Source organism: Carcharodon carcharias, chromosome 22 (assembly GCF_017639515.1).
Source record: "Carcharodon carcharias isolate sCarCar2 chromosome 22, sCarCar2.pri, whole genome shotgun sequence".
NCBI lineage: Eukaryota > Metazoa > Chordata > Chondrichthyes > Lamniformes > Lamnidae > Carcharodon > Carcharodon carcharias.
In genome coordinates, this window is record NC_054488.1 from 24,730,598 (window position 1) to 24,756,766 (window position 26,169).

Here is a 26,169-nt window from a genome sequence, read left to right on the forward strand (position 1 = left end):
CTACTTGGTGCTCTGACTAGTTTATTTCTGGGTCAAATTCTGTGTTGAACAGGGCCAAGGGTTGAATGCAGCACCTCAGTTCTCTTAATATCCACAGGAACCAGTCGTCACTTTGGTGCCTTATCCATGTCCCATTCTTCAAATGAGCTATTTGAATTTGGGATGCATCACAGCTTCACCCTAACCTGTTCTAACCTGATCCTCTCCCCCTCTTCTGCTGGACACTGAGAAATGTCCCTGGATTTGACAACATTTTCACCTTGATGAGTGCAGAAGTTCACACGCTCGAAAGACTATCGTCTTCCTTCTGTTCCACATGAACAACTTTGAATTCTTACTCTGTCCCACAGAGTATATAATCAGTATTGACTTCTCCCTGGGGGAGAGGCAGGGGGCAGGATGGCTGGGGAGATGGGCAGGCAGGAAATAAAGACCAGCTGGGGGCCCCCTGATACCACATGTCCTCCTGTGTGGATTGGACTGGACAGGGCTGAGATTGAACTGGGCATGACGTCGGCTGTCTCAATTTCTCTGCTCCTCTCACCCATTCCAACTTGTCTCCTTCTGAACTTGCTGCACTCCGTTCTCTCGGGCCCAACCCCGACTTTATCAAACCTGCCGACAAGGGTGCTGCTGTTGTTTCTGGCGTACTGACCTCTACCTCGCAGAGGCTGAGTGCCAACTTTCAGACATTTCTTCCTCCCCCTGGCCCATGACCCCACCACTGAACATCAAACCATTGTTTCCAGAACTGTCACTGACCTCATCTCTTCTGGAGATCTTCCCTCCACAATTTCCAACCTCATCGTCTCCCAGCCTCGAACAGCCCGCTTCTACCTCCTACCCAAAATCCACAAACAGAACTATCCTGGTAGATCCATCGTTTCAGGCTGTCCCTGCCTCACAGAACTTATTTCTTCCCCTATCTTGACTCTCTTTTCTCTCCCTTTATCTAGTCTCTTCCAACCTACATTCTATGTCATTTCAACAACTTCCAGTTCCCTGGCCCTAACCACCACCTTCACCATGGACATCCATTCCCTATTCACCTCCATCCCCCACCAGGATGGTCTGAGGGCTCTCCGCTTCTTCCTCGAACAGACGCCCGGACAATCCCCATCCACCACCACTCTCCTCCGTCTAGCTGAACATGTTCTCTCACTGAACAATTTCAACTTAAACTTGTCTTACTTCCTCCAAATAAAAGGTGTGGCTATGGGTATCCGCATGGGCCCCAGTTATGCCTGTCTCTTTCTGGGGTATGTGGAACATTGCTTATACCAGTCCTCATCAGGCCCCCTCCCTCAACTCTTATTCCGGTACATCAATGACTCTATCAGTGCCGCTTTGTGCTCTCGTCTGAACCTAGAAAAATTAATTTTGCTTCCGATTTCCACCCTCTCTTGCCTTCATATGGTCCATCTCTGACACTTATCTGGTAATAAATCGTCTACTAATGTTCATTATAAGCCCACCGACACCCACAGCTACCTCGACTACCTCTCCTGACGCCCTGCTTCCTGTAAGGATCCATCCCATTCTCCCAGTTTCTCTCTTTGTATCTGTTCTGATGATGCCACCTTTCAAAATGATGCTTCTGACATTTCTTCCTTTTTCCTCAGCAGAGGACTCAACCTGCCCCTCCACCACACTGTGGTTGACAGGACCCTCATCCGTGTCCAGCCCATTTTCCGCGCCTCTGCCCTCACACCTTCCCCTCCCTCCCAGAACCATGATAGGGTTCCCCTTGTCCTCACTTTCCACCCCGCCAGCCTCTGAATTTAAAGGATCATCCTCCGCCATTTCTGCCAACTCCAGCATAATGCCACCACCAAACACATCTTCCTCTCACTCTTCACCCCCCACCACCCCCCACCAACTCCCCACCATTCCATAGGGACCATTCCCTCTGTGACATCCTGTCCACTCCTCTATCAACTCCCAATGCCTCAACCCCTTGCCACGGCACCTTCCCATGCAATTACAGGAGGTGTAACACCTGCCCCTTTACTTCCTCCCTCCTCACCGTCCAAGGCCCCAAACACTCCTTCCAGTTGAAGCAGCAATTCACCTGCACTTCTTTCAGTTTGGTCCACTGTATTTGCTGCTCATAATGCAGACTCCTCTACATTGGGAAGACTAAGCGCAGACTAGGTGACCACTTTGTTGAACACCTTTACTCAGCCTGCAAGCATGATCCCGACCTTTCTGTTGCTTGCAATTTCAATTCACCATCTTGTTCTCATGCTCTCATTTCTGTCCTTGGCTTGCTAAAAATGTTCTTTCGGACAGTGCTACCTTTATTCCACTATTAACATCTGCATTAGTCTTCAATAGTATCATTTAATCTCTCCTGACCTCCAACCTATCCCTGACCTCCTATTTTGTTCCACCTGTCCATCCCCACTTTTTCAACAGCATGAAACCCATCATATTCCTACCTCTCTCCAGTTCTGAAGAGGAGTCAGAGACCTGGCTGTGATTGGTTTGAGCTGGGATAGGATGGATGCCTTCTGATGAATATTTTCAAGGCTTATGCTGGAAGAATGACCACATTGAAGACAGTTGTTACTGGAGCACTTCCTGCAGAATGAGAGTGTCAGTAACTAATAAAGGAACAGGAGGGGTTAAGGAACACACCTACTTCATTTCAAAACCTTTCTGATTACGGACACTAGGGAAGGGAACAGATTCAGTGGTTCTTTCTCTTCCTGTCTTTAACAGTGGGTTATAAAGTCTTGGGACAGCTCATTGAGACACCAAGTCCCATTGTATCAGTGGTTCCAGTTCATTTTCAGAAATGCCCAATATTTGGATTAACACTCAGAATCCTGAACCTGACTTTTTCATAAATTGAAACAAATCTCTTCCAGATCGGGGAATGAAAATTGCAACATTGGGCCAGAGATATACAATTACATAGCATTTTGTGGGACAGAAACAGGCCATTCAGCCCAACTGGTTTATCCTGGTGTTTATGCTCCACATGAGCCTCTTCCTCTAACCCTGTAGGCATATCCTTCTATTGCATTCTTACTCATCAGCAGCGTGCACAGGGTGTAAAACAACGGGGCCAATGCCCTCGAAGGAACCACACATGCACCTGATAACAAAATAGCATTGGTGATCGATGACAAGGTGACTGGATCTATCCCTGTGCCATCACTGGCGTTAACTGGCCCCGTTGTTTTACACCCTGTGCACTCTGCTGTCCCAGACCTTGGGTCTGACCCCCTATTTCTCTGGCCTTTTCTCCTCCTTTGAGTATCTACCTTGTTCCAGTCCTGTTACCTCATTTAAAATCCTCGTTTTTCTACTGCCCTCCCAAAGTATGATAAAAAATCTTTTCACCAAAATAACTTCACTGCTTTTCTCCCTCAGTCTCTGCACTGAACAACCTGTTCATCCTCAATGATTTCAACCTTCATTTCAACTCATCATGTTCCCTTTCCTCTGAGTTCACTGCCCCCTTATCTGCCAAAAATCTCTCCCTCCGTGGAAACTCCCCCTTCATCTTGCCATCTCACGTAGTCTCGCTATTTCTATTATATCAATCACAAATAAGGCCATCTCTAATCACTCCATTGTTTCACTCTCTCCACCCACATCCCTCTTCCACACTCCAACCCTACATCCTTCTGTATCCACCCCTGGAAAAATCTATTCCCAATTAACTTCTAACTGCTATTTCAAAATCCTGGTTGTTGCCGACTGCCACAACATTTCTGCAGCTACACAAGCAAGTCTTCACATCTTTATGAAAAATATACTTTATTCATAAAATATCTGGAAGAACATTCCAAACCATTTCAAAATCAACATCACATAAGTACTATCAGATTCAACTTTTACACATGGATCACGAGGTGCTTCAATACAATCAATGAATATTACAATCATTTCAATATGGTCATTACAGACAATCAGACAATGGGATTGGAGTTATCAACATACATCATGTTACACTCTGAGATGCTTCAATACAATTATAATACACTTGGTATTCAGTGCATACATTCATTTTGAGCTGTACAGCCCGAGGGGCTTTCAACAGTTCCCAGCCCCTTGGTGCACTATGGCAGAAAGGTCTTAGACAGCGACCCTTCCCCATTGCACCTTTGTGGCAGCTGCCCTAAGCTTTAGTGCGCCCCTCAGCACGTAGTCCTGGACTTTGGAATGTGCCAGTCTGCAACACTTGGTCGGGGACAACTCTTTATGCTGGAAGACCAACAAGTTTCAGGCAGACTAAAGAGCGTCTTTCACCGAGTTGATGATCCTCCAGCTGTAGTTGATGTTTGTCTCGGTGTGTGTCCATGGGAACAGCCCGTAGAGCACAGAGTCCTGTGTCACAGAACTGCTCGGGATGAACCTCAACAGAAACCACTGCATCTCTCTCCTGACCTTCTTTGCAAAGGCACAATCCACAAGGAGGTGAACAACAGTCTCGTCCTCACCACAGCCACCTCGAGGGCAACGTGCAGAGGGAGTGAGACCCCTGGTGTATTGGAAGGATCTGACGGGCCTTGCTCACCACCATCCAAGCTATGTTTTGGTGCTTGGCGGACTTTGTCAGTCTGCTCGGGGAACCATCCCACAGGATTCACCCTCTCCTTTTCCCTCAGGGCCTCTAAGACGTTACATGCCGACCACTGCCTGATCGACTTGTGGTCAAAGGTGTTTCTCTGCATAAATTTTTCCACAAGGGACATGTGGTATGGCATGGTCCAACTACTTGGAGCGTTCCGCAACAGCGTGGCCAGACCCATCCTTCGCAACACCGGGGACAGGTAGAACCTCAGCATGTAGTGACACTTAGTGTTTGCGTCTTAAGGGTCTACGCACAGCTTGATGCAGCCACACACAAAGGTGGCCATCAGTATGAGGGCGATGTTGGGCACGTTTTTCCCCCTTTATCTAGAGGCTTGTACATCGCGTCCCTGCGGACACGATCCATTTTCGACCTCCAGATAAAGCGGAAGATGGCTCGGGTGATCGCCATCGCACTGGAGTCTGGAATGGGCCAGACCTGCGCCACGTACAGCAACAGCGAGAGTGCCTCACACCTCATGACCAGGTTCTTGCCCGCAATGGAGAGGGAGCGCCGCTCCCACATGCCCAGTTTTCTTTTCACCATAGACACTCACTCCTTCCAGTTTCTAACACATGCCCTGGTCCCTCCAACCCATATCCCCAGCACCTTCAGGCCGTCAGCCCTGAGAGTGAAGGGGACAAAGGATTGGTCAGCCCAGTTCCCAAAGAACATGGCCTTGCTCTTCTCACGATTTACCTTGGCTCCCAAGGCCAGTTCGAACTGGTTGCAGATGTGGATCAGTCTGCGCACCGACAGGGGATCCGAGCAGAAGACGGCGACATCATCCATGTACTGGAAGGCTTTGATCTGAGTGCCTCCACTGCCTGGGATCGTCACTCCTCTTATGCCCAGATCCTTCCTGATGGACTCAGCAAAGGGTTCTATGCAACACACGAAAAGGATAGGGGAGAGAGGGCAGCCCTGCCTGACTCCAGATTTAATAGGAAAGCTATCTGCATCCCACCCATTGATTGAGACTGCACTACTGATGTTAGTGTAGAGCAGTTGGATCCAATTGCTAATTCCCTCCCCAAACCCCATTTTGGAGAGCACATCCACCATGTAGGTGTGCAAAGGCCTGTCAAAGGCCTTCTCCTGATCCAGGCTGATGAGGCAGGTATCCACACCCCTGTCCTGTACATAGGCAATCGTATCCCTGAGCAGCACGAGGCTGTCAGAGATCTTCCTGCCCGGCACAGTGCAGGTCTGGTTAGGGTGGATCACCAATTCCAGAGCGGATTTGACCCGATTGGCGATGACCTTGGACAGAATCTTATAGTCCACATTCAACAGTGAAATGTGTCGCCAATTTCTAATTTCCTCCCTTTCCCCCTTGTGCTTGTTGATGAGGGTGATAATGCCTTTCCTCATGGATTCTGACATACTTCCGGCCAGGAGCATACTCTCGTACACTTCTAGCAGGTCTGGGCCGATCCAGTCCCACAGAGCCGAATACAACTCCGCCGGCAAGCCGTCGCTTCCGGGAGTTTTACTCTTCTCGAAGGACTCAAGGGCTTTAGTCAGTTCGTCAGGAGTTAGCGGTTTGTCCAGGCTCTCCTGTGTACTGTCGTCTAAGACCTCCGTGATAGAGGACAGGAAGGACTGGGAGGCCGTGCTGTCTGCGGGCTTCACGTCATACAATCCGGCATAAAAGGATTTGCTGATCTTCAAAATGGCGGACTGCGAAGACTTTACTGAGCTGTCTTCTTCCTTCAGGCTGCTGATCACAGAGCTCTCTCTGTGTACCTTTTGGAAGAAGAAACATGAGCACGTCTCATCCTGCTCCACGGAGCGGACTCTGGAATGGAAGATGATCTTGGAGGCCTCCGAGGCAAAGAGCGAGGCTTGCTGGCTCTTCACCTCTTGGAGTTCCTCCTTGACATCGACCCCCATCGACTGCAACCGGAGCAGATTCTGCATGTTTTTCTGGAGTCGGGACATTTCCCTCTGTTCCTTTCTAGCTTTCTGGGTGCCTTTGAGGATGAAAAACCTCTTGATGTTTCCCTTGATCGCTTCCCACCAGTGTGTCAGTGACTCAAAGTGGGGTTTCATGGTTCTCCAACCTTTGTAATCCCTCTTGAGCTCCTCAATGTTCTCTGGGGTCAGCAGTTGCACGTTTAGCTTTCATGCCCCCCTGCCCACCCTCTGGTCCTTCTCTAAGTGGCAGTCAGCCAGTAGGAGGCAGTGGTCAGAGAAAAATACCGGCTTGACATCGGTGGATCTGACTGCGAATGCCCGGGACACAAACAGGAAATCTATCCTGGAACGGATGGACCCGTCAGGCCGCGACCAGGTGTATCTACGCTGCGCTCCATCTGCAGGGTTGCTGAAGACGTCGTGTAGCTTGGCTTCCTTAACTTTCCATCAGGGATCTGGACGTAGCGTCCAATCTGTTGTCGGCCATGCCGAATTGTCCAGCCGCATCGATGATGCAGTTGAAGTCACCGCCCAGAATGACCGGCCTGGAGGTCACCAGCCGCAGTGGGAGCTGCTGAAAAACCTCCAGCCGCTCAGCCCCTTGTGACGGGGCGTACACGTTAATTACCCGGAGTGGAGCGTTCTTGTACATTACGTCTGCTACGAGGAGGCACCCGCCCACCACCTCCTTAATCTCGGAGACGGTGAAGCTGCCTCCCTGCAGCAGAATACCCAGGCCAGAGGAACGAGAGTCATTTCCGCCCGAGCAGATCGATGGCCCATGGGCCCACCATCGTGAGCATTGCCTGTAGGAGCTGAGGTGCAGTATCGCACACTCCTGCAGAAACAACTGGTCGGCTTTGACCTTGGCAAGGTAGTCCAAGGTCGCAACACATCGCGTAATAGATTTAATGCTACGCACATTTATGGATACAATCTTTACACCCATTTTAAAGCATTTAGTCTCTTACCAAACCTGTTGTCTCTGAGAGTTCCAGACTTTTGGTCTGCTCCTGCATATCCATAGTGTTCACAAATCGCCTCACTTTGGATGGGCTGAGGAAACTGTCCTGAACCTCCCCATTGGAGATGTTCTGCTCAGGTGGCATCTGGGGGTCCGTGCAGAGATCAGGGTTTGAAATGTCCTCTGTTGGAGAAGTCTGTCTTCCCCAAAGAGCAGCGAATGTCGGCTGGGCCATTGGATATATTCAAGACTGAGTTAGAGTTTTGATAGACATATTGTCTCCCACTTGTCCGCGCGCTCCACTAACCTATGTTCCTATAAATAAGGAGAATAAAAGACATTTTAGAAAAAATTAGAGTAAATTGAAGAGCCAGTTTAGTATCTTTTTTAATTATTGGCACTTCTGTCGGTAAAATTAATTATAGTCTACATGTAGTAAAAAAGTCAAAAGCTGTTTCACAGGAGTGTAAGCAAACAAAATTTGACAAACAATAAGTAGCTGAAATATTGATAATGTTCAATATTTAGTGATTGACCCTGAGGGAGACTATAGATAGTTCACCCGGCGCTTGTGTTCCAGCCAGAGGGTGAAGTTGACAGCCCCGATAGCCAATGGAAACAGTCGATAGGGCGCCATGTTGAGAAGGACATGTCGGCCTGTACCGGCGCCATGTTGAGAAGGACAGGCCTGCCGGTGCGGGCGCCATGTTAAGAAGGACAGGCCTGCCGGAGCGGGCACCATGTACCGTGCCGGGGTCGAGTTGCTGTGGATTCCAGTCGCTCTTCTGCGCTCCCGGCTCCTACAACGTCAATACCGCAGTGCCTACAGCCTGGAGGTGCTTTATCCGAACAGCAGAGCGGATTACAGTGGGAGCGGAGGCCGCCAACAGGGTCAGGTGGGATTGGACACCCTCCCCTCCCCCCTCCAGCTGAAACCCTCCCCCATTGGCTCCTGGTGCTGATTTTAAAATTCTCATCCTTGTTTTCAAAACCCTTCATCGCCTTTCCCCTCTCTATTCCTCTAATCTCCTCCAGCCCCACAACCCTCTGAGATATCCATGCTCCTCTAATTTTGGTGCTTTGTGCACCTCCCATTTGAAATTCCTTTACCATTGGTGGCTGGGCCTTCAGTTGCTGAGACCCCAGTCTCTGAATTCTCTCCTTCCACCCCTCTATGTCACTTTCTTCCATTAAGGCACTTCTTAAAATCAGCCTCTTTTAATCAGCCGACCCAATATCTCCTTTTGCTTTACGCTGCTCTGTAAAGCATCTTGTGACGTACAATCATACGACAGAACAGGAGGTTGGATGGTCAATGTAGCAGTGAACAAACACTTTTCTGTCAAGTTTAGCTTATTAAAATGAGACTGAAAACAGTGCCCTGTGTTGTAATGTAACTGCTGATGCTGCAAGTCAAGTTACTCTGTGTCACATAACTCTATGTAAAGCATTTTGTTTTACCTTCACAGGACGGAGCGTTACACAATTCCTACAGCACAGATATACCCGTAGGTATGTGAATTTGTCATGTGTGTGAATTTGTAAGTTTCATTTGTGAATAGTTGGAACTTTCAACCCTGAAGTAATAATGTGTGAGAGGAATCTTAGAATTTTATAAGATTATGAAACAGAATGGAAAAGGCAATCCAGAACATTCCATCAAATTATAGGAGATGGGAAAGGGACACCAGTTCAAACTATTAAAAGATAAATTTTTGACTGAAATACAAAGTGATCAGCTCCTGGAGTGAGTGCACAGCTAGAATGGGGACGATGACACCTTTAGAATCTTTGCAGAATCGGTGAGATGTTGCAATGAGGACAGGCAGGAGGGTCTGTGCAGCTGAACTGAATGACTGCTTCATTCAGTGTTATCCTCTTCACTTGCTGTGGAGGCTCACACAGGCAGGGCATTGCAACCCTGCAACACAGTCGTACAATTCACCTCTAATGTTTCATTTCAACCTATGCTTGTTTTGGGTATTTTTCCCCCTCATCTTTCCAACCACTGTGAGTTCCATGGGCATTTGCTGCTCTCTGAACCAACTTAGCTCAGTGGGTGACACTCTCGTCTTTGAGTCAGAAGGTTGTGGATTCAGACCCCGCCCCAGAGACTTGAGCACAAAAATCAAGGCTGATACTCTAGTGCTGTACTGAGGGAGTGCTGCATTGCTACAGGTGCTGTGTTTTGGATGAAATGTTAACTGAGGGCCCCATCTGCCCTCGAGTGAATGTATAAAAAATCCCATGGCACTATTTGACAAAGAGCAGGGAAATTATCCTTTGTATTCTTGACCAAAATTAATAAAATATATTATTTGGCCCATATCACATTGCTATTTATGGGATTTGGCTGTGTAAAAATTGGTTGCTGTATTTCAACCCTTAAAGAGTACTTCATTGATTGTGAAGTGCTTTGGGATGCCCTGAGATTGTGAAAGCAGCTATGTAAATGCAAGTCTTTAATTCTTGCTTCATACAAGTTGCTGTTTTTCACGTGAGGTCTTGTTAGTCAGTACTGTAGGTTTGGTTGGGTGTTTGGCGGTGTGTGTGGCATTGCAGCCAAATTCAGGCTGTTCATCTGCCAGTCCCATGCTCAGGCACTGGGAATGTGAGGGATGGGACAATAGGTAGTGATGAGTCGTGGAAACTCTGGCTGACTTTTGTTCTGTCAGTCTTCTGAACCAAGGGATTCTGAGGCTACTTGCAGCAACCTTCACATTCGCTTTAAGTGTTGAGTGTACTCTTTTATAGTATATATTCTGTCATCAGATGGGCCTGCCAATTACTGGATGTTCATGTTGACACTGACATTCTCGTGATGTTGAGTGGGGGTTACCTTGTGTGCCGGGGAACAAGTTTTAAATTTTTTTTATGGGATGTGGGTATCATTGGCTGGGCCAGCACTTAGATTGCCCATCCCTAATTGTCCTTGAGAAGCTGGTGGTGAGCCGCCGCCTTGAACTGCTGCAGTCCATGTGGTATAGGTACACCCACAGTTAGGGAGGGAGTTCCAGGATTTTGACCCAGTGACAGTGCAGGAACGGTGATATATTTCCAAGCCACGATGTTATGTGGCTTGAAAGGAAACTTGCAGGCAGTGGTGTTTCCATGCGTCTGCTACCCTGGTCCTTCTGGGGGTAGAGGTCATGGATTTGGAAGGCACTTACGAAGGAGCCTTGGTGAGTTTCTGCAGTGCATCCTGTAGATGGTACACACTGCTGCCATTGTGTGTCGGTGGTGGAGGCAGTGAATGTTGAAAGTGGTGAATGGGGTGTCAGTCAAGCAGGCTGCTTTGTCCTGGATAATGCTGAGCTTCTTGAGCATTATTGGAGCTAAGCTCATCAAGGCAAGTGGAGAGTAATCCTTCACATTCCTGATTTGTGCCTTGTCGATGATGGGCAGGCTTTGGGGAGTCAGGAGGTGAGTTACTTGCTGCAGAATTCTCAGCATCTGACCTGCACTCGTAGCTACAGTATTTATATGGCTAGTCCAGTTCAGTTTCTGGCCAATGGTAACCCCCAGGATGTTGATAGTGGTAATGGTAAGTCAGCAATGATAATGACTTTGAATGTCAAAGGGAAATGGTTAGATTTTCCCTTGTTAGAGATGGTTGCTGCCTGGCGCTTGTGTGGTGTGAATGTTACTTGCCACTTATCAGCCCAAGCCTGAATGTTGTCCAGGTCTTGCTGTATCTGGACTGCTTTATTGATCGGATGTCCCCTCTTCCCAACCTTGAATCTGCTGACTGTGGTTGTACTTTTCACTATTATGCTTCTGTGGAGACTATTTGTAAAAACAAAAATGATACTATCGCTAATCATCAGGGAGGCCATTTGGTCCATTGTGCCTGAGCTGGCCCTTCTAAAGAGCAATCTATCTCTTCAGTCCTATTTTGTTGCCCTTTCTCCAGTTTCTTTCAAATTTTCGTCCACTTCCCTATTAGATACAATTCTGCGCATTCCCCTTCCACCACTGTTCCTGGTCCTAACAACTCTGTGTTAAAGAAATTCTTCAAATTTCTCGCCTTGCACTTTTCCCGATATTGTTTTATTTAAGTTATAAAAGAAAGACCTGCATTTATAAAGCATATTTCGTGGTCACTGGACGTTGCAAAACGCTTTGCAGCCAATGAAGTATAATTGTAATGTAGAAAATGTGGCAAGTAATTTGCACCCAGCAAACTCCCACAAACTACAATGTGATAGTGACCTGATAATCTGATTTTGTGATGTTGATTAAGAGGTAAATATTAGTCGGTATGCTGGGGAGTTCCCTGCTCTTCTGTGAAATAGTACCGTGGAATCTTTTCCATCCGTCATCGGTTTAATGTCTCATCCAAAAGACAGCATTTCCAACAGCCCTGGAGTGGGATTTGAACCCAAACCTTTGTGATTCAGAGACTGGTGTGCTACCAACTGAGCCATGGGTGATGTGGCTGAGATTTTATCCCAAAATCTGGCAAGTGACATTAACTCTCTGAATATCACCCATTTCAGGATCTGTTCCCCATCCTCTCCTGACGAAGCTACTACACACTAGGGTTCCCAGGAGGTGGGGGGGAAGAGTGGACTGTTCCCAAGGGCGAGGGACGCAGGGGGCTGGGAGTTCCCGGGATGAGAGGGGGTGCTGGTTCCCAGGACAGGGGGTGGGGCACGCTAGTTCCCTGGGAGTGGGGGTTGGTTCCTGGGGCAAGGCGCAGGGTTTCCCTGGGGGAAGAAAGGGACAGGAGGTTCCCAGGGTGAGTGAGAGGGATGGGTATTCCTGGGTAAGGGATGGGAGGTGGCTTTCTTGGCGAGGGACTGAGATGGAGGGATGATTGTCCTGGCAGGGAGGAATGATTGTCCCAGGTAGGGGGTGGAGGGGGTGGGAATAAGAGGCCCTGAGGTGGGGGGGGGGGGGGGCGCATGGGACAGGGAGATCTTGGGGACAGATGGGTGTTCTCAGGGGGTTCCACTATATCACCTAAAGCACTTGTCCTATTGTGTGGATCCAAACGCTGAGCACAGGCAGACTATTCACCATTAAGGGGCATCACGATCAACCCCAGGCCTAATTTCCCGATTTAGGCACACATCCACTCTCACCCGCTCAACCTCTACACAGCCCCGTTGATGTCCCTTATTCTTATCCCCAGTACAGCACCCTTACCACCCCACTGCCTACCATTGTACCTGTGACATTTTTCACCTCCTGCACCCATGCTTAGTGGGAGCTGGTCTGACAATGCTCAACACATTTCACCTTGATGCTTGAAGTCGCTGACATGGTTATGGGTGTCAGTCCCCAGTTTATATTTAAGATGTTACAGTGAGCAGTGACTGTTGGTTTGCAGCATGGACCCTGACTGCTGGTATTTTGTTTGGTTCTCAGATCGTCTCACGGTGACATACTGTCGGAGCAGTGGCCCCGGGGGTCAAAACGTCAACAAGGGTGAGGAAACTGGTTGCTGAATATCTTCAAATTTTCCTGCTCTTGCTGGGTACAACTCACCCATACCTCACCCCAATGCCTCAATACTGTGTTAATCTAGCTCAAGGGGATCCACCACCTATTTAACGTAAGTGGCAACATGTTGAGTTCAACCCTGTTCTGATCTGATAACCTGACTGGTTCCTCCCCAGGAGTTGGGGGGTTTCACTGGATTGTGATCAGGAGCTGGAACCCTGGCTGATTTTCACCTCTCTCTACACCCAGGGCAATGAGTCCTTTTGTGAGTCAGCTCACCAGCAGATGAAACCTGCTGTATTGTTTCAGCAGCGGGACTGAACCAGGCTCAAATGAGGTGCCCTCTCCTACCTGACATATAACCTGCCAGCACTCGCCTGAAGAATAGCCCCTGGGAAGGGCATGGCAGTGCTCCTGAGTGGGCTTCTGGGTTTAATGGGCATTTAGTGTATATCTGGATGGAGTGGGTATAGTTGAATGTTTAATACTCCCCTGGTTATGTCTTGTGTTTTGTTGGAACAGTGAACACTAAAGCGGAGGTGAGGTTCCACGTGGCGACTGCAGACTGGCTTCCTGAGGATGTGCGGAGTGCAATCACCGCCAAGGTAAGCTATTCTGCTCCGGGTCGGCAGATGGTTAGAGTGGTCAGAAAATAACTTTCTTGTTCATTAGCCGCTCTCCCACCCACCCTTTCCTTCATCCTCCTCCTCAAGTTATTGATTGTGAGGGTGCATTTCTCCCTGCACACATACCTCCAGTCTGAAAAACAACTGTTCACCACTACTCTCCACTTTCTACCTTTAGCCAATTTTGTATTAACGCTGCCACTGTCTCTTTAATTCAATGGGCTTTAATTTTGCTAACAAGTTTATTATGTGATACTTTATCAAATGCCTTTTGATGGTTCACAAATAAATCAGCTACACTATTTTCATCAATCCTCCCCACCACTTCATCAAAGAACTCAATCAAGTTATTCAAACATTATTTGCCTTTAACAAATCCGTGCTAGCTCTCATTTATTAGCCCATAATTTTCTACTTAGTATTGTCCTGGATTATTGTGTCTCACAAGTCTTCCCACCACCAATGTTGAGCTGATTGACCTCTGGTTGGCAGATTTATTCCTCTCCTGTTTTTTGAACAGCTGTGTAACATTTGCAGTCCTCTGTCACCACCTCCATATCTGAGAATTGGAAGATTGGGGTCAGGGTCTGCACAATTTCCACTTGTATTTTCCCATCTGGACTGAATAACTTTTCTATTTTTAGGTACCTCCTCTTTATATATTTTTTTATCATATCCAATATCATTACTGCCTCTTCCTTAAAAGTATCCTCTTCTCTAGTGAAGCTAACGCAAACTCTCATTTATGACTTCAGCCATGTCCACTGCCTTCACAAGAAGAATCATTTTTGGTTCTAACTGGTCCACCCTTCTTTTGAATACTCGTTTATTATTTGTGTTTATAAAATACTTTTGAGTTCCCTTTTATTCTAGCTAGTGATCTAGTCTTATTTTCTTTTTCAGTTCTCTTCTGCACTCCTTTCTGATCAGCTTGGTTTCTCATGCATTATGAACTTGACATTTATCATGAGGCTTTATTTTTGTGTTGCTTTTTAATCGCTTGGAAGCTCTAGCTTCACTGGGAGGAGGAGGAGGAGAATCTTTTAATGCAGCTTTTTGTTATGATCTGGGATGCACTGTTTGAGAGGGCAGTGGAAGCAGATTCAGTGATAACTTTCAAAAGGAAATTGGATAAATACTTAAAGGAAAATATGCAGGGCTATGGAGAAAGAGTGGGGAAGAGTGAGACTTATTGGATGACTCTTTCAAAGAGCTGGCACAGGCATCACAGGTCTCATTCTATGACTGTACCCCATCAGGGGAGAAATTTGCTCCCTAAAGTGGTATCATTGAGGATTTGCTTTCAGTGCCTCATAATTTACTTTCCTCCTCTCCCATCAGCATCAGAACAGAATCAATCGGGCTGGGCAGCTGATTGTCACTTCAGAGGCCAGCAGATACCAGATGAGAAACCTTGCTAATTGTCTACAGAAGATTCGGGACATTGTGGCAGCAGCGAGTCAGAAACCCAAGCAGTCATCCAAAGAGGAGGCTGAGAATCGGAGAATGAGGTGATGTTTTAAAAAAAGGAGGAACAAATAGTTGCTTGCGGCCCTCTTGAGGATGATGCTTCTGGTGGTGATGTTCCGAGTGTTATCTATGACTCAGTTGGTATCACTTATCTCTGAGGCAAAAGATCTGGGTTCAAGTTCCAAATTAGGAGTAGGGCACAAAATCCAAACTGGCACTCCAGTACTGAGGGAGTGTCACACCGTTGGAGGACACATTAAAAAAAGGTCTTTTCTGCCCTTTCAGGTGAATGCAAAAGATCCCATGGCTCTATTTTGAAGAAGAGCAGTGCATTTCTCCCCAATGTTTAGGTCTCAATCAACATTGCTAGAACAGATTATTTGGCCATTATCATATTACTGTTTGTGGGAGTTTGGTATGCACAAATTGGTTGCTGTGTGGCCTGCATTACAACAGCTTCCTACATTCCAAAAAACATTTTGTTGGTTGGAAAGTGCTTTGGAGCATCCTGAGGTTATGAAAGGTGCTATATAAATGCAAGTTCTTGCCAAAAAAATTACCATTTCAAAGACATGAACTCAGAAAGCAAACTCATTAGGATTTTTTGGGTTCCCCCTTCTCACCACTCTGTGCCCATTGGTAGCTGAGTGCCAGGTGCCTTGATGGTACAATTTGCACTAACACTGCAGACCTTGAACTGTGTTGCCTTTTGGCCACAGTGCCGATGGAGGGATTGAGGGAGGTGATGTATTAATCAGCTTCCTGCTGTCCAGTGCTGGACAGAATGTCAGGTGAAAGATGAGGTTGAATGTTCTTCTATGACTCACTGTCCAGTTTAAACACATAAAATTAGTTCATGGAACCATCCCCACCAAGAGCTGAGTGCCCTCAATGGTGAGTGAGTAGGGTTGTGGGACGTAACTTGGCTGGATGAAGGAGGTTGGTGGCGGGGGGGGGTTGCAGGTCTCAAGGGAAAATACTGAGCTTTTACTGATGAGTTGTACTGATTCCAGGGTGGAGAGCATGCAACGGGAACGGCTACGGCAGAAGAGGATCCAATCTGCCATCAAACGAGACAGACGAGTGGGATTTGACTGAAAAGATGGTCTTGGAACAACAACTGTGAACCCTGGGGGGTCGGCGCACTCTCCATCTCTGTCATCTTGTACAAAACAAATTAATAAAATTATTGTAAAATTCCAGTAAGCCATCTTGTTCTGCTTTTGTATAATATCAATGAAATTCTGGTGAAGCACTGACCTCTTTAAACTCTCAATCACATAGTTCCCTCTTTAAGTATTAACCTGTGCCTTAACCCTGAGTGGAAAAATTCAGTGTTCGAGAAAGTGCTTGGCACTGCTGAAGACAATACCGAGTCACTTGGCATGGGAGGGCGAGGACCCGGTCATCGTGGTCCATGTAGCTACTAATGATGTGGCAGGACAAAGGAGACTCTGCACGGTCAGTATGAGGACCTCGGCATCACCTAGCAGAACCTCAAAGGTCATAGTCTCTGGATTATTACCTGAGCCACATGCAAATTAGCATAGGACAAATCAGATTCGAGAGATGAATGTGTGGCTCAAAGGCTGGTGTGGGAGAAGTGGGTTCTGGTTCGTGGGGCACTAGCACTAATACTGGGGAAAGTGGGATCTATACCGTTGGGACGGTCTACACCTGAACCAGGCTGGGACTGGTGTTCTTGCGACTAGGGAAGTAGAGAGGGTTTTAAACTAATGAGGGCAAGGGATCAAATTTGGGAAGATGTGGTAAATCAGGGTCCAGTACAATTGAACAGTCCGGAACCTTTGCATTGCTTGATTGGAAACTGGTAGGTGAGGAGGACAGGGTCAAGCTGAATATCCTGCCCTCTAGATTTATACTAGACGATTGCTACAGGTGCCCGTGGGCCTGTTAGCCACGAGTTGGTGCTTCTGGGATTCATACCATGAATATTCCAGAATCCCTTGTGTCCTAGAGCTGGGGGAGGGAGAACACGATGTTCCAGTCCCGGGAGAGAAGCCCCTGTGTTCCAGTCCTAGGAGGAACGCAGTGTCCCGGTCCTGGCGTAATCTCCTGTACCCTAGACCTGGGGGAGGGAGAACACGATGTTCCAGTCCTGGGAGGGAAGCCCCTGTGTTCCAGTCCTAGGAGGAACGCAGTGTCCCGGTCCTGGGGTAATCTCCTGTACCCTAGACCTGGGGGAGGGAGAACACGATGTTCCAGTCCTGGGAGGGAAGCCCTTGTGTTCCAGTCCTAGGAGGAACGCAGTGTCCCGGTCCTGGGGTAATCTCCTGTACCCTAGACCTGGGGGAGGGAGAACACGATGTTACAGTCCTAGGAGGGAAGCCCCTGTGTTCCAGTCCTAGGAGGAACGCAGTGTTCCGGTCCTGGGGAGGAAGCCTCTGTGTCTCAGTCCTGGGGCCGCGGGGGCAACACCCTTTAACATGCTGAATATCAATCGATCAGTTTGAATATCGGAAACAGAAGAGAAGAAAATTCGGCTCTTTTCACCGAATTAAAGCCTTAAATTCCCGTGTTTGTTGCGCGGCTGGTGCCATTCTGCCGCAGGGGAGGGAGTGGAACCTCGACCCGGAGTTGAAGTGCGTCGGGTTCGGGCTGTGACATTCCGAGTTTAAAATGCAATTAGTCAATTTTAAATGAAATTAAATAAATACCTTTAAAATTCCCAACTGGGGAAATCCGGAGAGCGGCCACCGCATTAATACATTTAAAAGGACAATTATTTACCAGGTTAGGAAACAATTACATATTTTTGTAAAATGCGACCACGAAGGGACTCGAACCCTCAATCTTCCGATCCGAAGTCGGACGCCTTATCCATTAGGCCACGCGGTCGGTGCATTCACTGCATTGGGACAGGACATCCGCACTGATGAGCATAGATTGCTTAATGTCAGCACTATAACTTCAATCGCTCTTGGTTAGCAGCTCACCCAGATCCTTCTCTGATTCAATCAGCCTGCTCCAAAAATTAACAAGTCAAAACAACTTTGAACAACTTCATTTTGGTATCCTGATGGACTTCCTCCTTTGCACGTCGGGGTGTTTGAGCACAGTTGTGAAAACTAAGTCATTTTTTTCTTTTGGATACACGTCTATGAAGCATTTTTGGGATGTTTAATTATGTTAAAGGTGCAATATAAAAGTAATTTGCTGTTTGAAGCCTGTGTCTCGATTTGGTAAGAGCATTTATTCATTCTGCTGTTTGCAGAGAGGAGAATAAGATAGGCTCATGCCACACTCCACTTCACCTGTCACTGATCTAAACTTCTCATCCTTTGTTCAAACACTTCGTGCACTCGCCCCTCCCAATTTCTCTAACTTCTACTGGGATCACTGTGTTCCTCCAACACTGACCTCTTGTCCATTCTCCAGTTCCTTAGTCCCACCATAGGTGGCTGCCTAGCCCTAAACCCTGAAATTCTATCCCAAAATCCCTCCATTTTCTCATTAAATGTACCTCTTTGATCTGTGCTGATGTCTCCCCTCTCACTCAAATTCGATTTTTGTCTGATTACAACCCTGTGAAGCACCAGAACTTGTAACACGGCCCAACTGGTCTATCCTGCTGTCTGTGCCAGTGGTCATGCTCAATTTTAGCCTCCTCCCACCCTACTTCATCTCACCCTATCAGCATATCCTCCTATTCCTTTCTCCCTAATGTGCTTATCTAGCTTTCCCTCAAAATACATCTATGCTATTCACCTCAGCTACTGTGTGTGGTAGCAAGTTCCACATTCTTATCAATCTCTGAGTAAAGAGGTTTCTTATGAATTTTCTATTTCTCAGGAATTTCCCTATTCCCTGAAGCATTTTCTACCACCTTCAGCTAGAAGTGCCAAGTAGATGATCTATCGCAGCCTCCTCCTGCAGTCCAGGCATCACAGATGCCAGTCTTCAGCCAATCTGATCCACTCTACGTGACATCAAAAGATATCCATGAAGGTACTGAGTATCCAGTATTGCAGTATCACAAAGACTATGAGCCCTGACATTATTCCAGCAATAGTACTGTAGATTTGTGCTCTAGAACTAGCAGCGCCCCCTAGCCAAGCTCTTCCAGTACAGCTACAACACTGGCATCTACCCGGCAATGTGGAAATTTGCCCAGATATATCTTGTCCACAAAAAGCAGGACAAATCCAACCCAGCCAATCAGTCTACTCTCGGTCATCAGCAAAATGATGGAAGGTGTCATCAGGACATTTACTCAGCTGTACCTGCTCACTGACACTCGGTTTGTGTTCTGCCAGGGTCACTCAACTCCTGACCTCATTACTTGGTCCAAACATGGACAAAAGAGCTGAACTCAAGGATTGAGGTGAGAGTGACTGCCCTTGAAATCAAGGTAGCATTTGACTGAGTGTGGCATCAAGGAGCCCTAGCAAAGCTGCAGTCAATGGGAATCACGGAAAAACTCTTCAATAGTTGGGGTCATACCTAAAAGAAAGGAAGATGGTTGCTGTTGTTGGAAGCTCAGTCCCGGGATACCGCTGCAGGAGCTCCTCAGGGTAGTGTCCTAGCCCAACCATCTTTAACTGCTTCATCAATGACATTCCCTCCATCACAAGGTCAGTAGTGGCAATGTTCGTTGATGATTGCACAATGTTCAGCACCATTCGTGACTCATCAGATACTGGAGCAGTCCATGTCCAAATGCAGCAAGACCTGCACAACATTCAGGCTTAGGCTGATAAGTGGCAAGTAACATTCGCGTCACACATGTACCAGGCAATGACCATCTCCAACTAAAGAGAAAATCTAACTATCTCCCCTTGACATTCAATGGCATTACGTTGCTCAATCCCCCGTTATCAACATCCTGGGGATTACCATTGACCAGAAACTCAACTGGACTAGCTATATAGATACTGTGGCAAAAAGAGCAGGTCAAAGACTGGGAATTCTGTGGTGAGTAACTCACCTCCTGACTCCCCAAAGCCTGTCCACCATCTACAAGGCACAAGTCAGGAATGTGATGGAGAACTATGTGCTTGTCTGGATGAGTGCAGCTCCAGCAACACTCAAGATGCTCGACACCATCCAGAATAAAGTAGCCTGCTCAATTGGTGCTCCATCTACCACCGATGCACAGAGACAGGTGTATAGCATCTACAAGATGCACTGCAGAAACTCACCATGGTTCCTTCAACAGCAACCTCCAAACCTGCGCCCTCTACCATCTAGAAGGACAAGGGCAGGAGATGCATGGGAACACCACCATCTGTAAGTTCCCCTCCAAGCCACATACCATCCTGATTTGGAACTATTTTGCCGTTCCTTCACTGTCACTGGGCCAAAATCCTGGAACTCCCTTCCTGACTTCACTATGGGTGTACAGTACCTACACCACATAGACTGCATCAGTTCAAGAAGGCGGCTCACCACCACCTTCTCAAGGGCAATTAGGTATTGGCAATAAATAGAATTGTAGAAAAGTTATGGCACAGAAAAAGGCCATTCAGCTCATTGTATCTGTGCCAGCCATAAAAAGAGAAAAAAGAAGCCAGCCACTCATTTTAAATCTCACTTTCCAGCACCTGGTCCGTAGCCTTGCAGGTTACAGCACTTCAGGTGCATATCCAGGTACCTTTTAAATGAGTTGAGCGTTTCAGCGTCAACCACCAATTCAGGCAGTGAATTCCAGATACCCACCACCCTCTGGCTGAAAAGATTTTTTCTCATGACCCCTCTAATCCTTCTACCAATCACCTTAAATATTTGGCCCTGGTAACTGACCGCTCAGCTAGGGGAAACAGGCTTTCCCGTCTACCTTATCTAGGCCCCTCATAAACTTGTACACCTCAATTAGGTCGCCCGTCAGCCTCCTCTGTCTTAAGGAAAACAACCCTAGCTTATCCAATTTTTCCTCATAGCTGCAATTTTCAAGCACTGGCAACGTTCTTGTAGATCTCCTTTGTACTCTCTCTAGGGCAAATATGTCTTTCCTGTGATGTGGTGACCAGAACTGTAAACAAAATTCCAGCTGTGGCCTAACCAGTGTTTTATACAATTCCAGCATTATATTCCTGCTTTTGTATTCTATACCTTGTTCAGTAAAGGAAAGCATTCCATATGCTTCCTTTACCACCTTATCCACCTGCCCTGCCACCTTCAGGAGCCTGTGGACATGCCTCCAAGGTCTCTCACTTCCTCAACCTCTTTCAATATCCTCCCATTTATTGAGTATTCCCTTGCTTTGTTTGCCCTCCCCAAATGCATTACCTCACACTTCTCTGGATTGAATTCCATTTCCCACTTTTACACCCACTCAACTAAACCATTGATATAATTCTGGAGACAACAGCTATCCTCTTCACTAACAACTACACGGCCAATTTTTGTGTCATCTGCAAATTTCCCAATTATGCCAGCCACATTTAATTCCAAATCATTAATAATCATCAGCAAGGGCCCCAATTCTGAGCCCTGTAAAATGTCACTGGAAACCGCTTTCCACTCGCAAAAACATCAATCAATCATTACCCTTTGTATCTTGTCACTGGGCCAATTTTGGATCCAACTCGTCACCTTCCCCTGTATCCCATGGGATCTAATTTTTCTGACCAGAACGCCATGTGGAATCTTGTCAAATGCCTTACTAAATTCCATGTAGATAGCATCCATTGCACTACTCTGATCAATCCTCCTTGTTACTTCCTCAAAAAATTAGATTATGTTAGTGAGACAAAATCTTCCCCTAACAAAACCATGCTGAACTTCTAAGTAACAGTTTATCCTGTCCCTCAGAATTGGTTCCAATACTTTTCCCACCACCAAAGCCAGACTGACTGGCCCATATATTTCTGGTCTATCCCTCACACCTTTTTTAAATATTGGTACAACGCTCGCAGACCTCCAATCCTCTGGTACCTCACCTGTATCTAGTGAGGATTGGAAAATGATCCTCAGAGCATCCACTATTTCCTCCCTGGCTTCCTTTAACAATCTGGGATACAATCCATCTGGCCCTGGTGACTTATCCACCTTCAAGAATTCCAGTCCCTCCAGTGCTTCCTCTCTCATTCTTATTGTATCTAATATTTCGCACTCTTGCTCTTTAACTAGCCAGGTATACCCACATCCTGTGAAAGACTAATTTTTTATATTCATGGACCCTAGTTCTGGTCTCACCTGCAAGTGGGAGCATCTACCCTACTAAACCTTTTCATAATTTTAAAGGCCTCTTATCAGTTTACCCCCCAAGTTTCCTCTTTTTCTGGAGAAGAAAACCGAACCTGCTCAATATTTCCTGATTGTTGTAAGCTCTCAGTTTTTGTATCATTCTTGTAGAACTTTTTGCATTTTCTCAAGTGCCTCAATGTCCTTTTTATAATGTGGAGACCAGAAGTGTTCTCAATTCTCCAAGTGTTGTCTAACAAAGGTTCGATACAATTTTAGCACCAACTCCTCTGCTTTTTGATTCTCTCCCTCTAGAAATTAACCCCAGCGTTCTGTTTGCTTTTTTATGACCTTATTAACCTGTGCCATTCCTTTTAGTGATTTGTGTATCTGTACCTAACTCTTATTTTCCAAGGAATATCTGACCTACTTCCTCTACCAAATTGCACCATCACACACTTACCTATATTGAAACTAATTTGCCAATTACATACCAATTCTGCAAATTTATTAATGTCTTCTTCTATTTTGTCACAGTCTTCCTTGGTATTGATAATACCTCCCAATTTGGTGTCCCTGTGATTCCAGTCACCTGTTATTTTAATTCTTCACCTTTGACCTCCCTGTCCTTGGCCTCCTACACTGTTCTAATAAAATTCAATGGAAGCTCAAGGATTAGGAACTCATCTTTCAATGAGGCACTTTACAGCTTTCCATACGCAGCATTGACTTCAACAATTTCAAATAACCTCTGCCCCTTTTTTTTGGAATGGCAGCTGTTGGTGTTCCTACTTTTCCCATTCACATCTCCCCAAACAAATTTTTTTCGTTTCTTTATTTGTCCCATTGCTACTCCCTTTGGCCTTGCACCATGAATCCATTTGTTACTTAATATCTCCTACCCTCCATCCTTTCATAGGACTTTCCTTTTGTTCTTCTTCCCACCCTCCCGTTTTCACTTGCTTAAAACCTATTACACCACTGGGTATATTCTATAGGCCACCAACTAGCAGGAAAAGTATAGAGGAACAAACTTTCAAGGAAATTGCAGAGGGATGAAAGAATAATAGAGTGGTTATACTCAATCGTCAATTGTCCTAATATACAATACCGTAATTGTGTAAAGCGTAGAGTTGGAATATGTGTTCAGGAGAGTTTTCTACATCAGTATGCTTCCAGTCCAATGAGGTAACAGGCATTGTGATTCTGAGGATAGTCAACTGGTTCGAAGTCTCAGTAGGGGAACATTTAGAGCACAGTGATCATTTAAAAAAATAATTCATGGAATGTGGGCATCAGTGGCTAGGCCAGCATTTATTGCCCTTGATCAGAGGGCATTTAAGAGTCAACCACATTGCTGTGGGTCTGGGGTCACATGTAGGCCAGAGCAGGTAAGGACAACAGATTTCCTTGCCTAAAGGCCATTAGTGAACCAGATGAGTTTTTATGACAATTGACAATGGTTTCGTGGTCATCATTAGACTTTTAATTCCGGCTTTTTACTGAATTCAAATTCCACCATCTGCCGTGGCGGGATTCAAATGCAGGTCCCTAGAACATTACCCTGGGTCTCTGAATTACTAGTCCCGTGACAATACCACTACGCCATTGCCTTCCCAGTGATCATATTATCATTAAGTTTTGGTTGGTTATGGAAAAGAACAAAGGGCAATCAAGAGGCTCAACTTCAAAAGCATGAGAACAGACCTAGCCCAGGTAAATTGAAATCAAAGATTGGCAGGCAAAACTATATGGAACAATGGTCTGTCTTTAAAGAGAAGATAGTTTGGGTCCAGTCAAGGTACATTCCCATGAGGGGGAAAGGTAGGGCAAACAAATCCAGAGTTCCCTGGATGCTGAAGGAGATGGAGAGTAAGATGAAGCAGAAAAAGATGTCAGCGGATAATACCATTGAAAACCTGGCTGAATATAGAATGTTCAGAGGGGCAGTGACAAAATAGAGAAGCAAAGAGAGAATGAGAAAACACTGGCAACAAATAGAATCCTAAAGTCCTCTATTGACATCTGGATAGTAAAAGGTTAATAAAAGGAGTGGGACTGATTAGGGACTAAAATGGAATTCATGCATGGAAGCAGGGGGCAAAACTGAGGTACTAAATAAGTACTTTGGCATTTGTCTTTATCAAGGAAAAGGATGCTGCTCAAGTCATTGTGAAAGAGGAGGTAGGTGAAACACTAGATGGGCTAAAAATTGATAAAGAGGTTGTACTGGATAAGCTGGCTGTACTTAAAGTTGATAAGTCATCAGAACTGGATGAGGTGTATCCGAGGATGCCAAGGGAATTAATGGTGGAAATTGTGAAGGCACTGGCCATAATCTTCCAATCCTCCTTTGGTAGAGGGATAATGCTAGAGGATTGGAGAACTGCAGATGTTACACTCTTGTTCAAAAAAATGGTGTAAGGATAAACCCAGTATCTACAGGCCAGTCAGTTTAACTTTGGTGGTGGGAAAGCATTTAAAAACTTTAATTCAGGACAAGATTAACAGTCAGTATGACAAATATGGATTAATTCAGAAAAGCTAGCATGGATTTGTTAAGGGCAAATTGTGTTAAACCAACTTGCTTGAGTTCTTTGATGAGTTAACAGTTGATGAAAGTAATGTGGTTGATGTGGTATACATAGGCTTTCAAAAGGCATCTGATAAAGGCTTTTCAGTGAAATAAAAGTCCATGAAATAAAAGTGACAGTACCAGCATGAGTACAACGTTGGCCGACTGACAGGAAATAGAGAGTAATTGTGAATGGTTGCTTTTAGGACTGGAGGAAGGTATATAGTCGGATTCCCTAGGCATCAGTGTCAGGAACTCTGCTATTTTGATATACGTTAGTGACCTAGACTTGGGTGTACAGGACACAATTCCAATATTTGCAAATGACAAAAAACTTGGAAATATTGTGGACCCTGAGGAGGAGATTGATAAACTTTAGGAGGACAAAGATAGGCTGGTGGAAGGGGTGGACAAGTGGCAGATGAAACTTAATGCAATGAAGTGTGACATGATTAATTTTGGTACGAAGAACCAGGAGAATCAATATAAAATAAAAAGGGTGCAGGAGTAGAGGAACCTGGGGCACATGTGCACAAATCATTGAAGGTATAGGGCAGGTTGAGGAAGTGGCTAATAAATCTTATGGGACCAAAGGCTTATAAATAGGGGCATAGAGCACAAAGAAAGGAAGTTCTGATAAAACCTGTATAAAACACTGGATCAGCCTCAATTGGAGTATTACGTGCAGTTCTGGGCACCACACTTTCTAAAGGATGTGAAGACATTAGAGAGGGTGCAGAAAGTTTAATGAGAACGGTTCTATTGATGAGGAACTCCAGTTACATAAAAATATTTAAGAAGCTGGGGCTGTTCTCCTTGGAGAAGGTTGATCGGAGATTTGATAGAGTTATTCAAAATCACAAGGGTTTTGTACAGAGTAGACCTGGTGGAAGAGTCACAAACCAGGAGACACCAATTTAAGTTAAATGTCGACATAGGAAAATCTTTTTTCACTGAGCGAGTGGATTAAACCTGGAATGCATTGAGAGTGTGGTGGAGGCAGATTCAGTTGTGGCTGTCAAAAGTGAATTAGATCGTGATCTGAAGAGAAAAGATTTACAGGACTATAGGGGAGAACTACTCGGTGAATTGCTCTAATAGAGGGCCAGTACAGACACGAGGGGCCGAATGGCCTCTTCCGTGCTCAAATTATTTTGCAATTTTTAATTTTTCCTAGTTCTGATGAAAGAGCATTAACCCTTTCTCGCTGCTGAGTTTTTCCAGAATTTTCTATCTGCAGTATTTTAATCAGAGCTGGTCTTTGATGAATCCGCTCGGTGCTGCACATGCGCAGTGCCGTTTCCGGTAAGGCCGGAAGTGTGACTCGGCCATGAAGCAGAGCCAGTTGTCAGTCAGTAAACGCTGGGGGAAACCGCTGCTGTTCGGGGCGATCGGCGCGGGGATGGTGGCGGTGTTTCTGTACAGGTTAGAC

The 26,169-nt window shown here is 46.1% G+C and overlaps 1 protein-coding gene and 1 non-coding gene across 2 annotated transcripts; one reads left to right on the forward strand and one right to left on the reverse strand.

The window, feature by feature from the left end:
* Positions 1 to 8,147: 8,147 nt before the first annotated feature.
* On the forward strand, positions 8,148 to 16,218 carry mrpl58 (mitochondrial ribosomal protein L58). The gene is made up of 6 exons (XM_041216650.1): positions 8,148 to 8,368; positions 8,942 to 8,984; positions 12,846 to 12,905; positions 13,443 to 13,525; positions 14,888 to 15,057; positions 16,030 to 16,218. Exons 1-6 carry the CDS (start codon positions 8,213 to 8,215, stop codon positions 16,112 to 16,114), a joined length of 597 nt encoding a protein of 198 aa, XP_041072584.1. The 5' UTR covers positions 8,148 to 8,212; the 3' UTR covers positions 16,115 to 16,218.
* A 1,584-nt stretch (positions 16,219 to 17,802) lies between these two features.
* Positions 17,803 to 17,875, reverse strand: trnar-ucg. Its single transcript has one exon. It is a non-coding gene; the product is annotated as a tRNA-Arg (tRNA).
* Positions 17,876 to 26,169: the final 8,294 nt, after the last annotated feature.

Excerpts from the sequence above, each read along its gene's own strand:
- mrpl58 (XM_041216650.1), top strand. The coding sequence starts at position 8,213 with ATGTACCGTGCCGGGGTCGAGTTGCTGTGGATTCCAGTCGCTCTTCTG. Across the intron at positions 8,985-12,845 it reads CAGCACAGATATACCCGTAG|ATCGTCTCACGGTGACATAC; the intron begins GTATGTGAATTT and ends TTTGGTTCTCAG. Across the intron at positions 15,058-16,029 it reads GCTGAGAATCGGAGAATGAG|GGTGGAGAGCATGCAACGGG; the intron begins GTGATGTTTTAA and ends TACTGATTCCAG.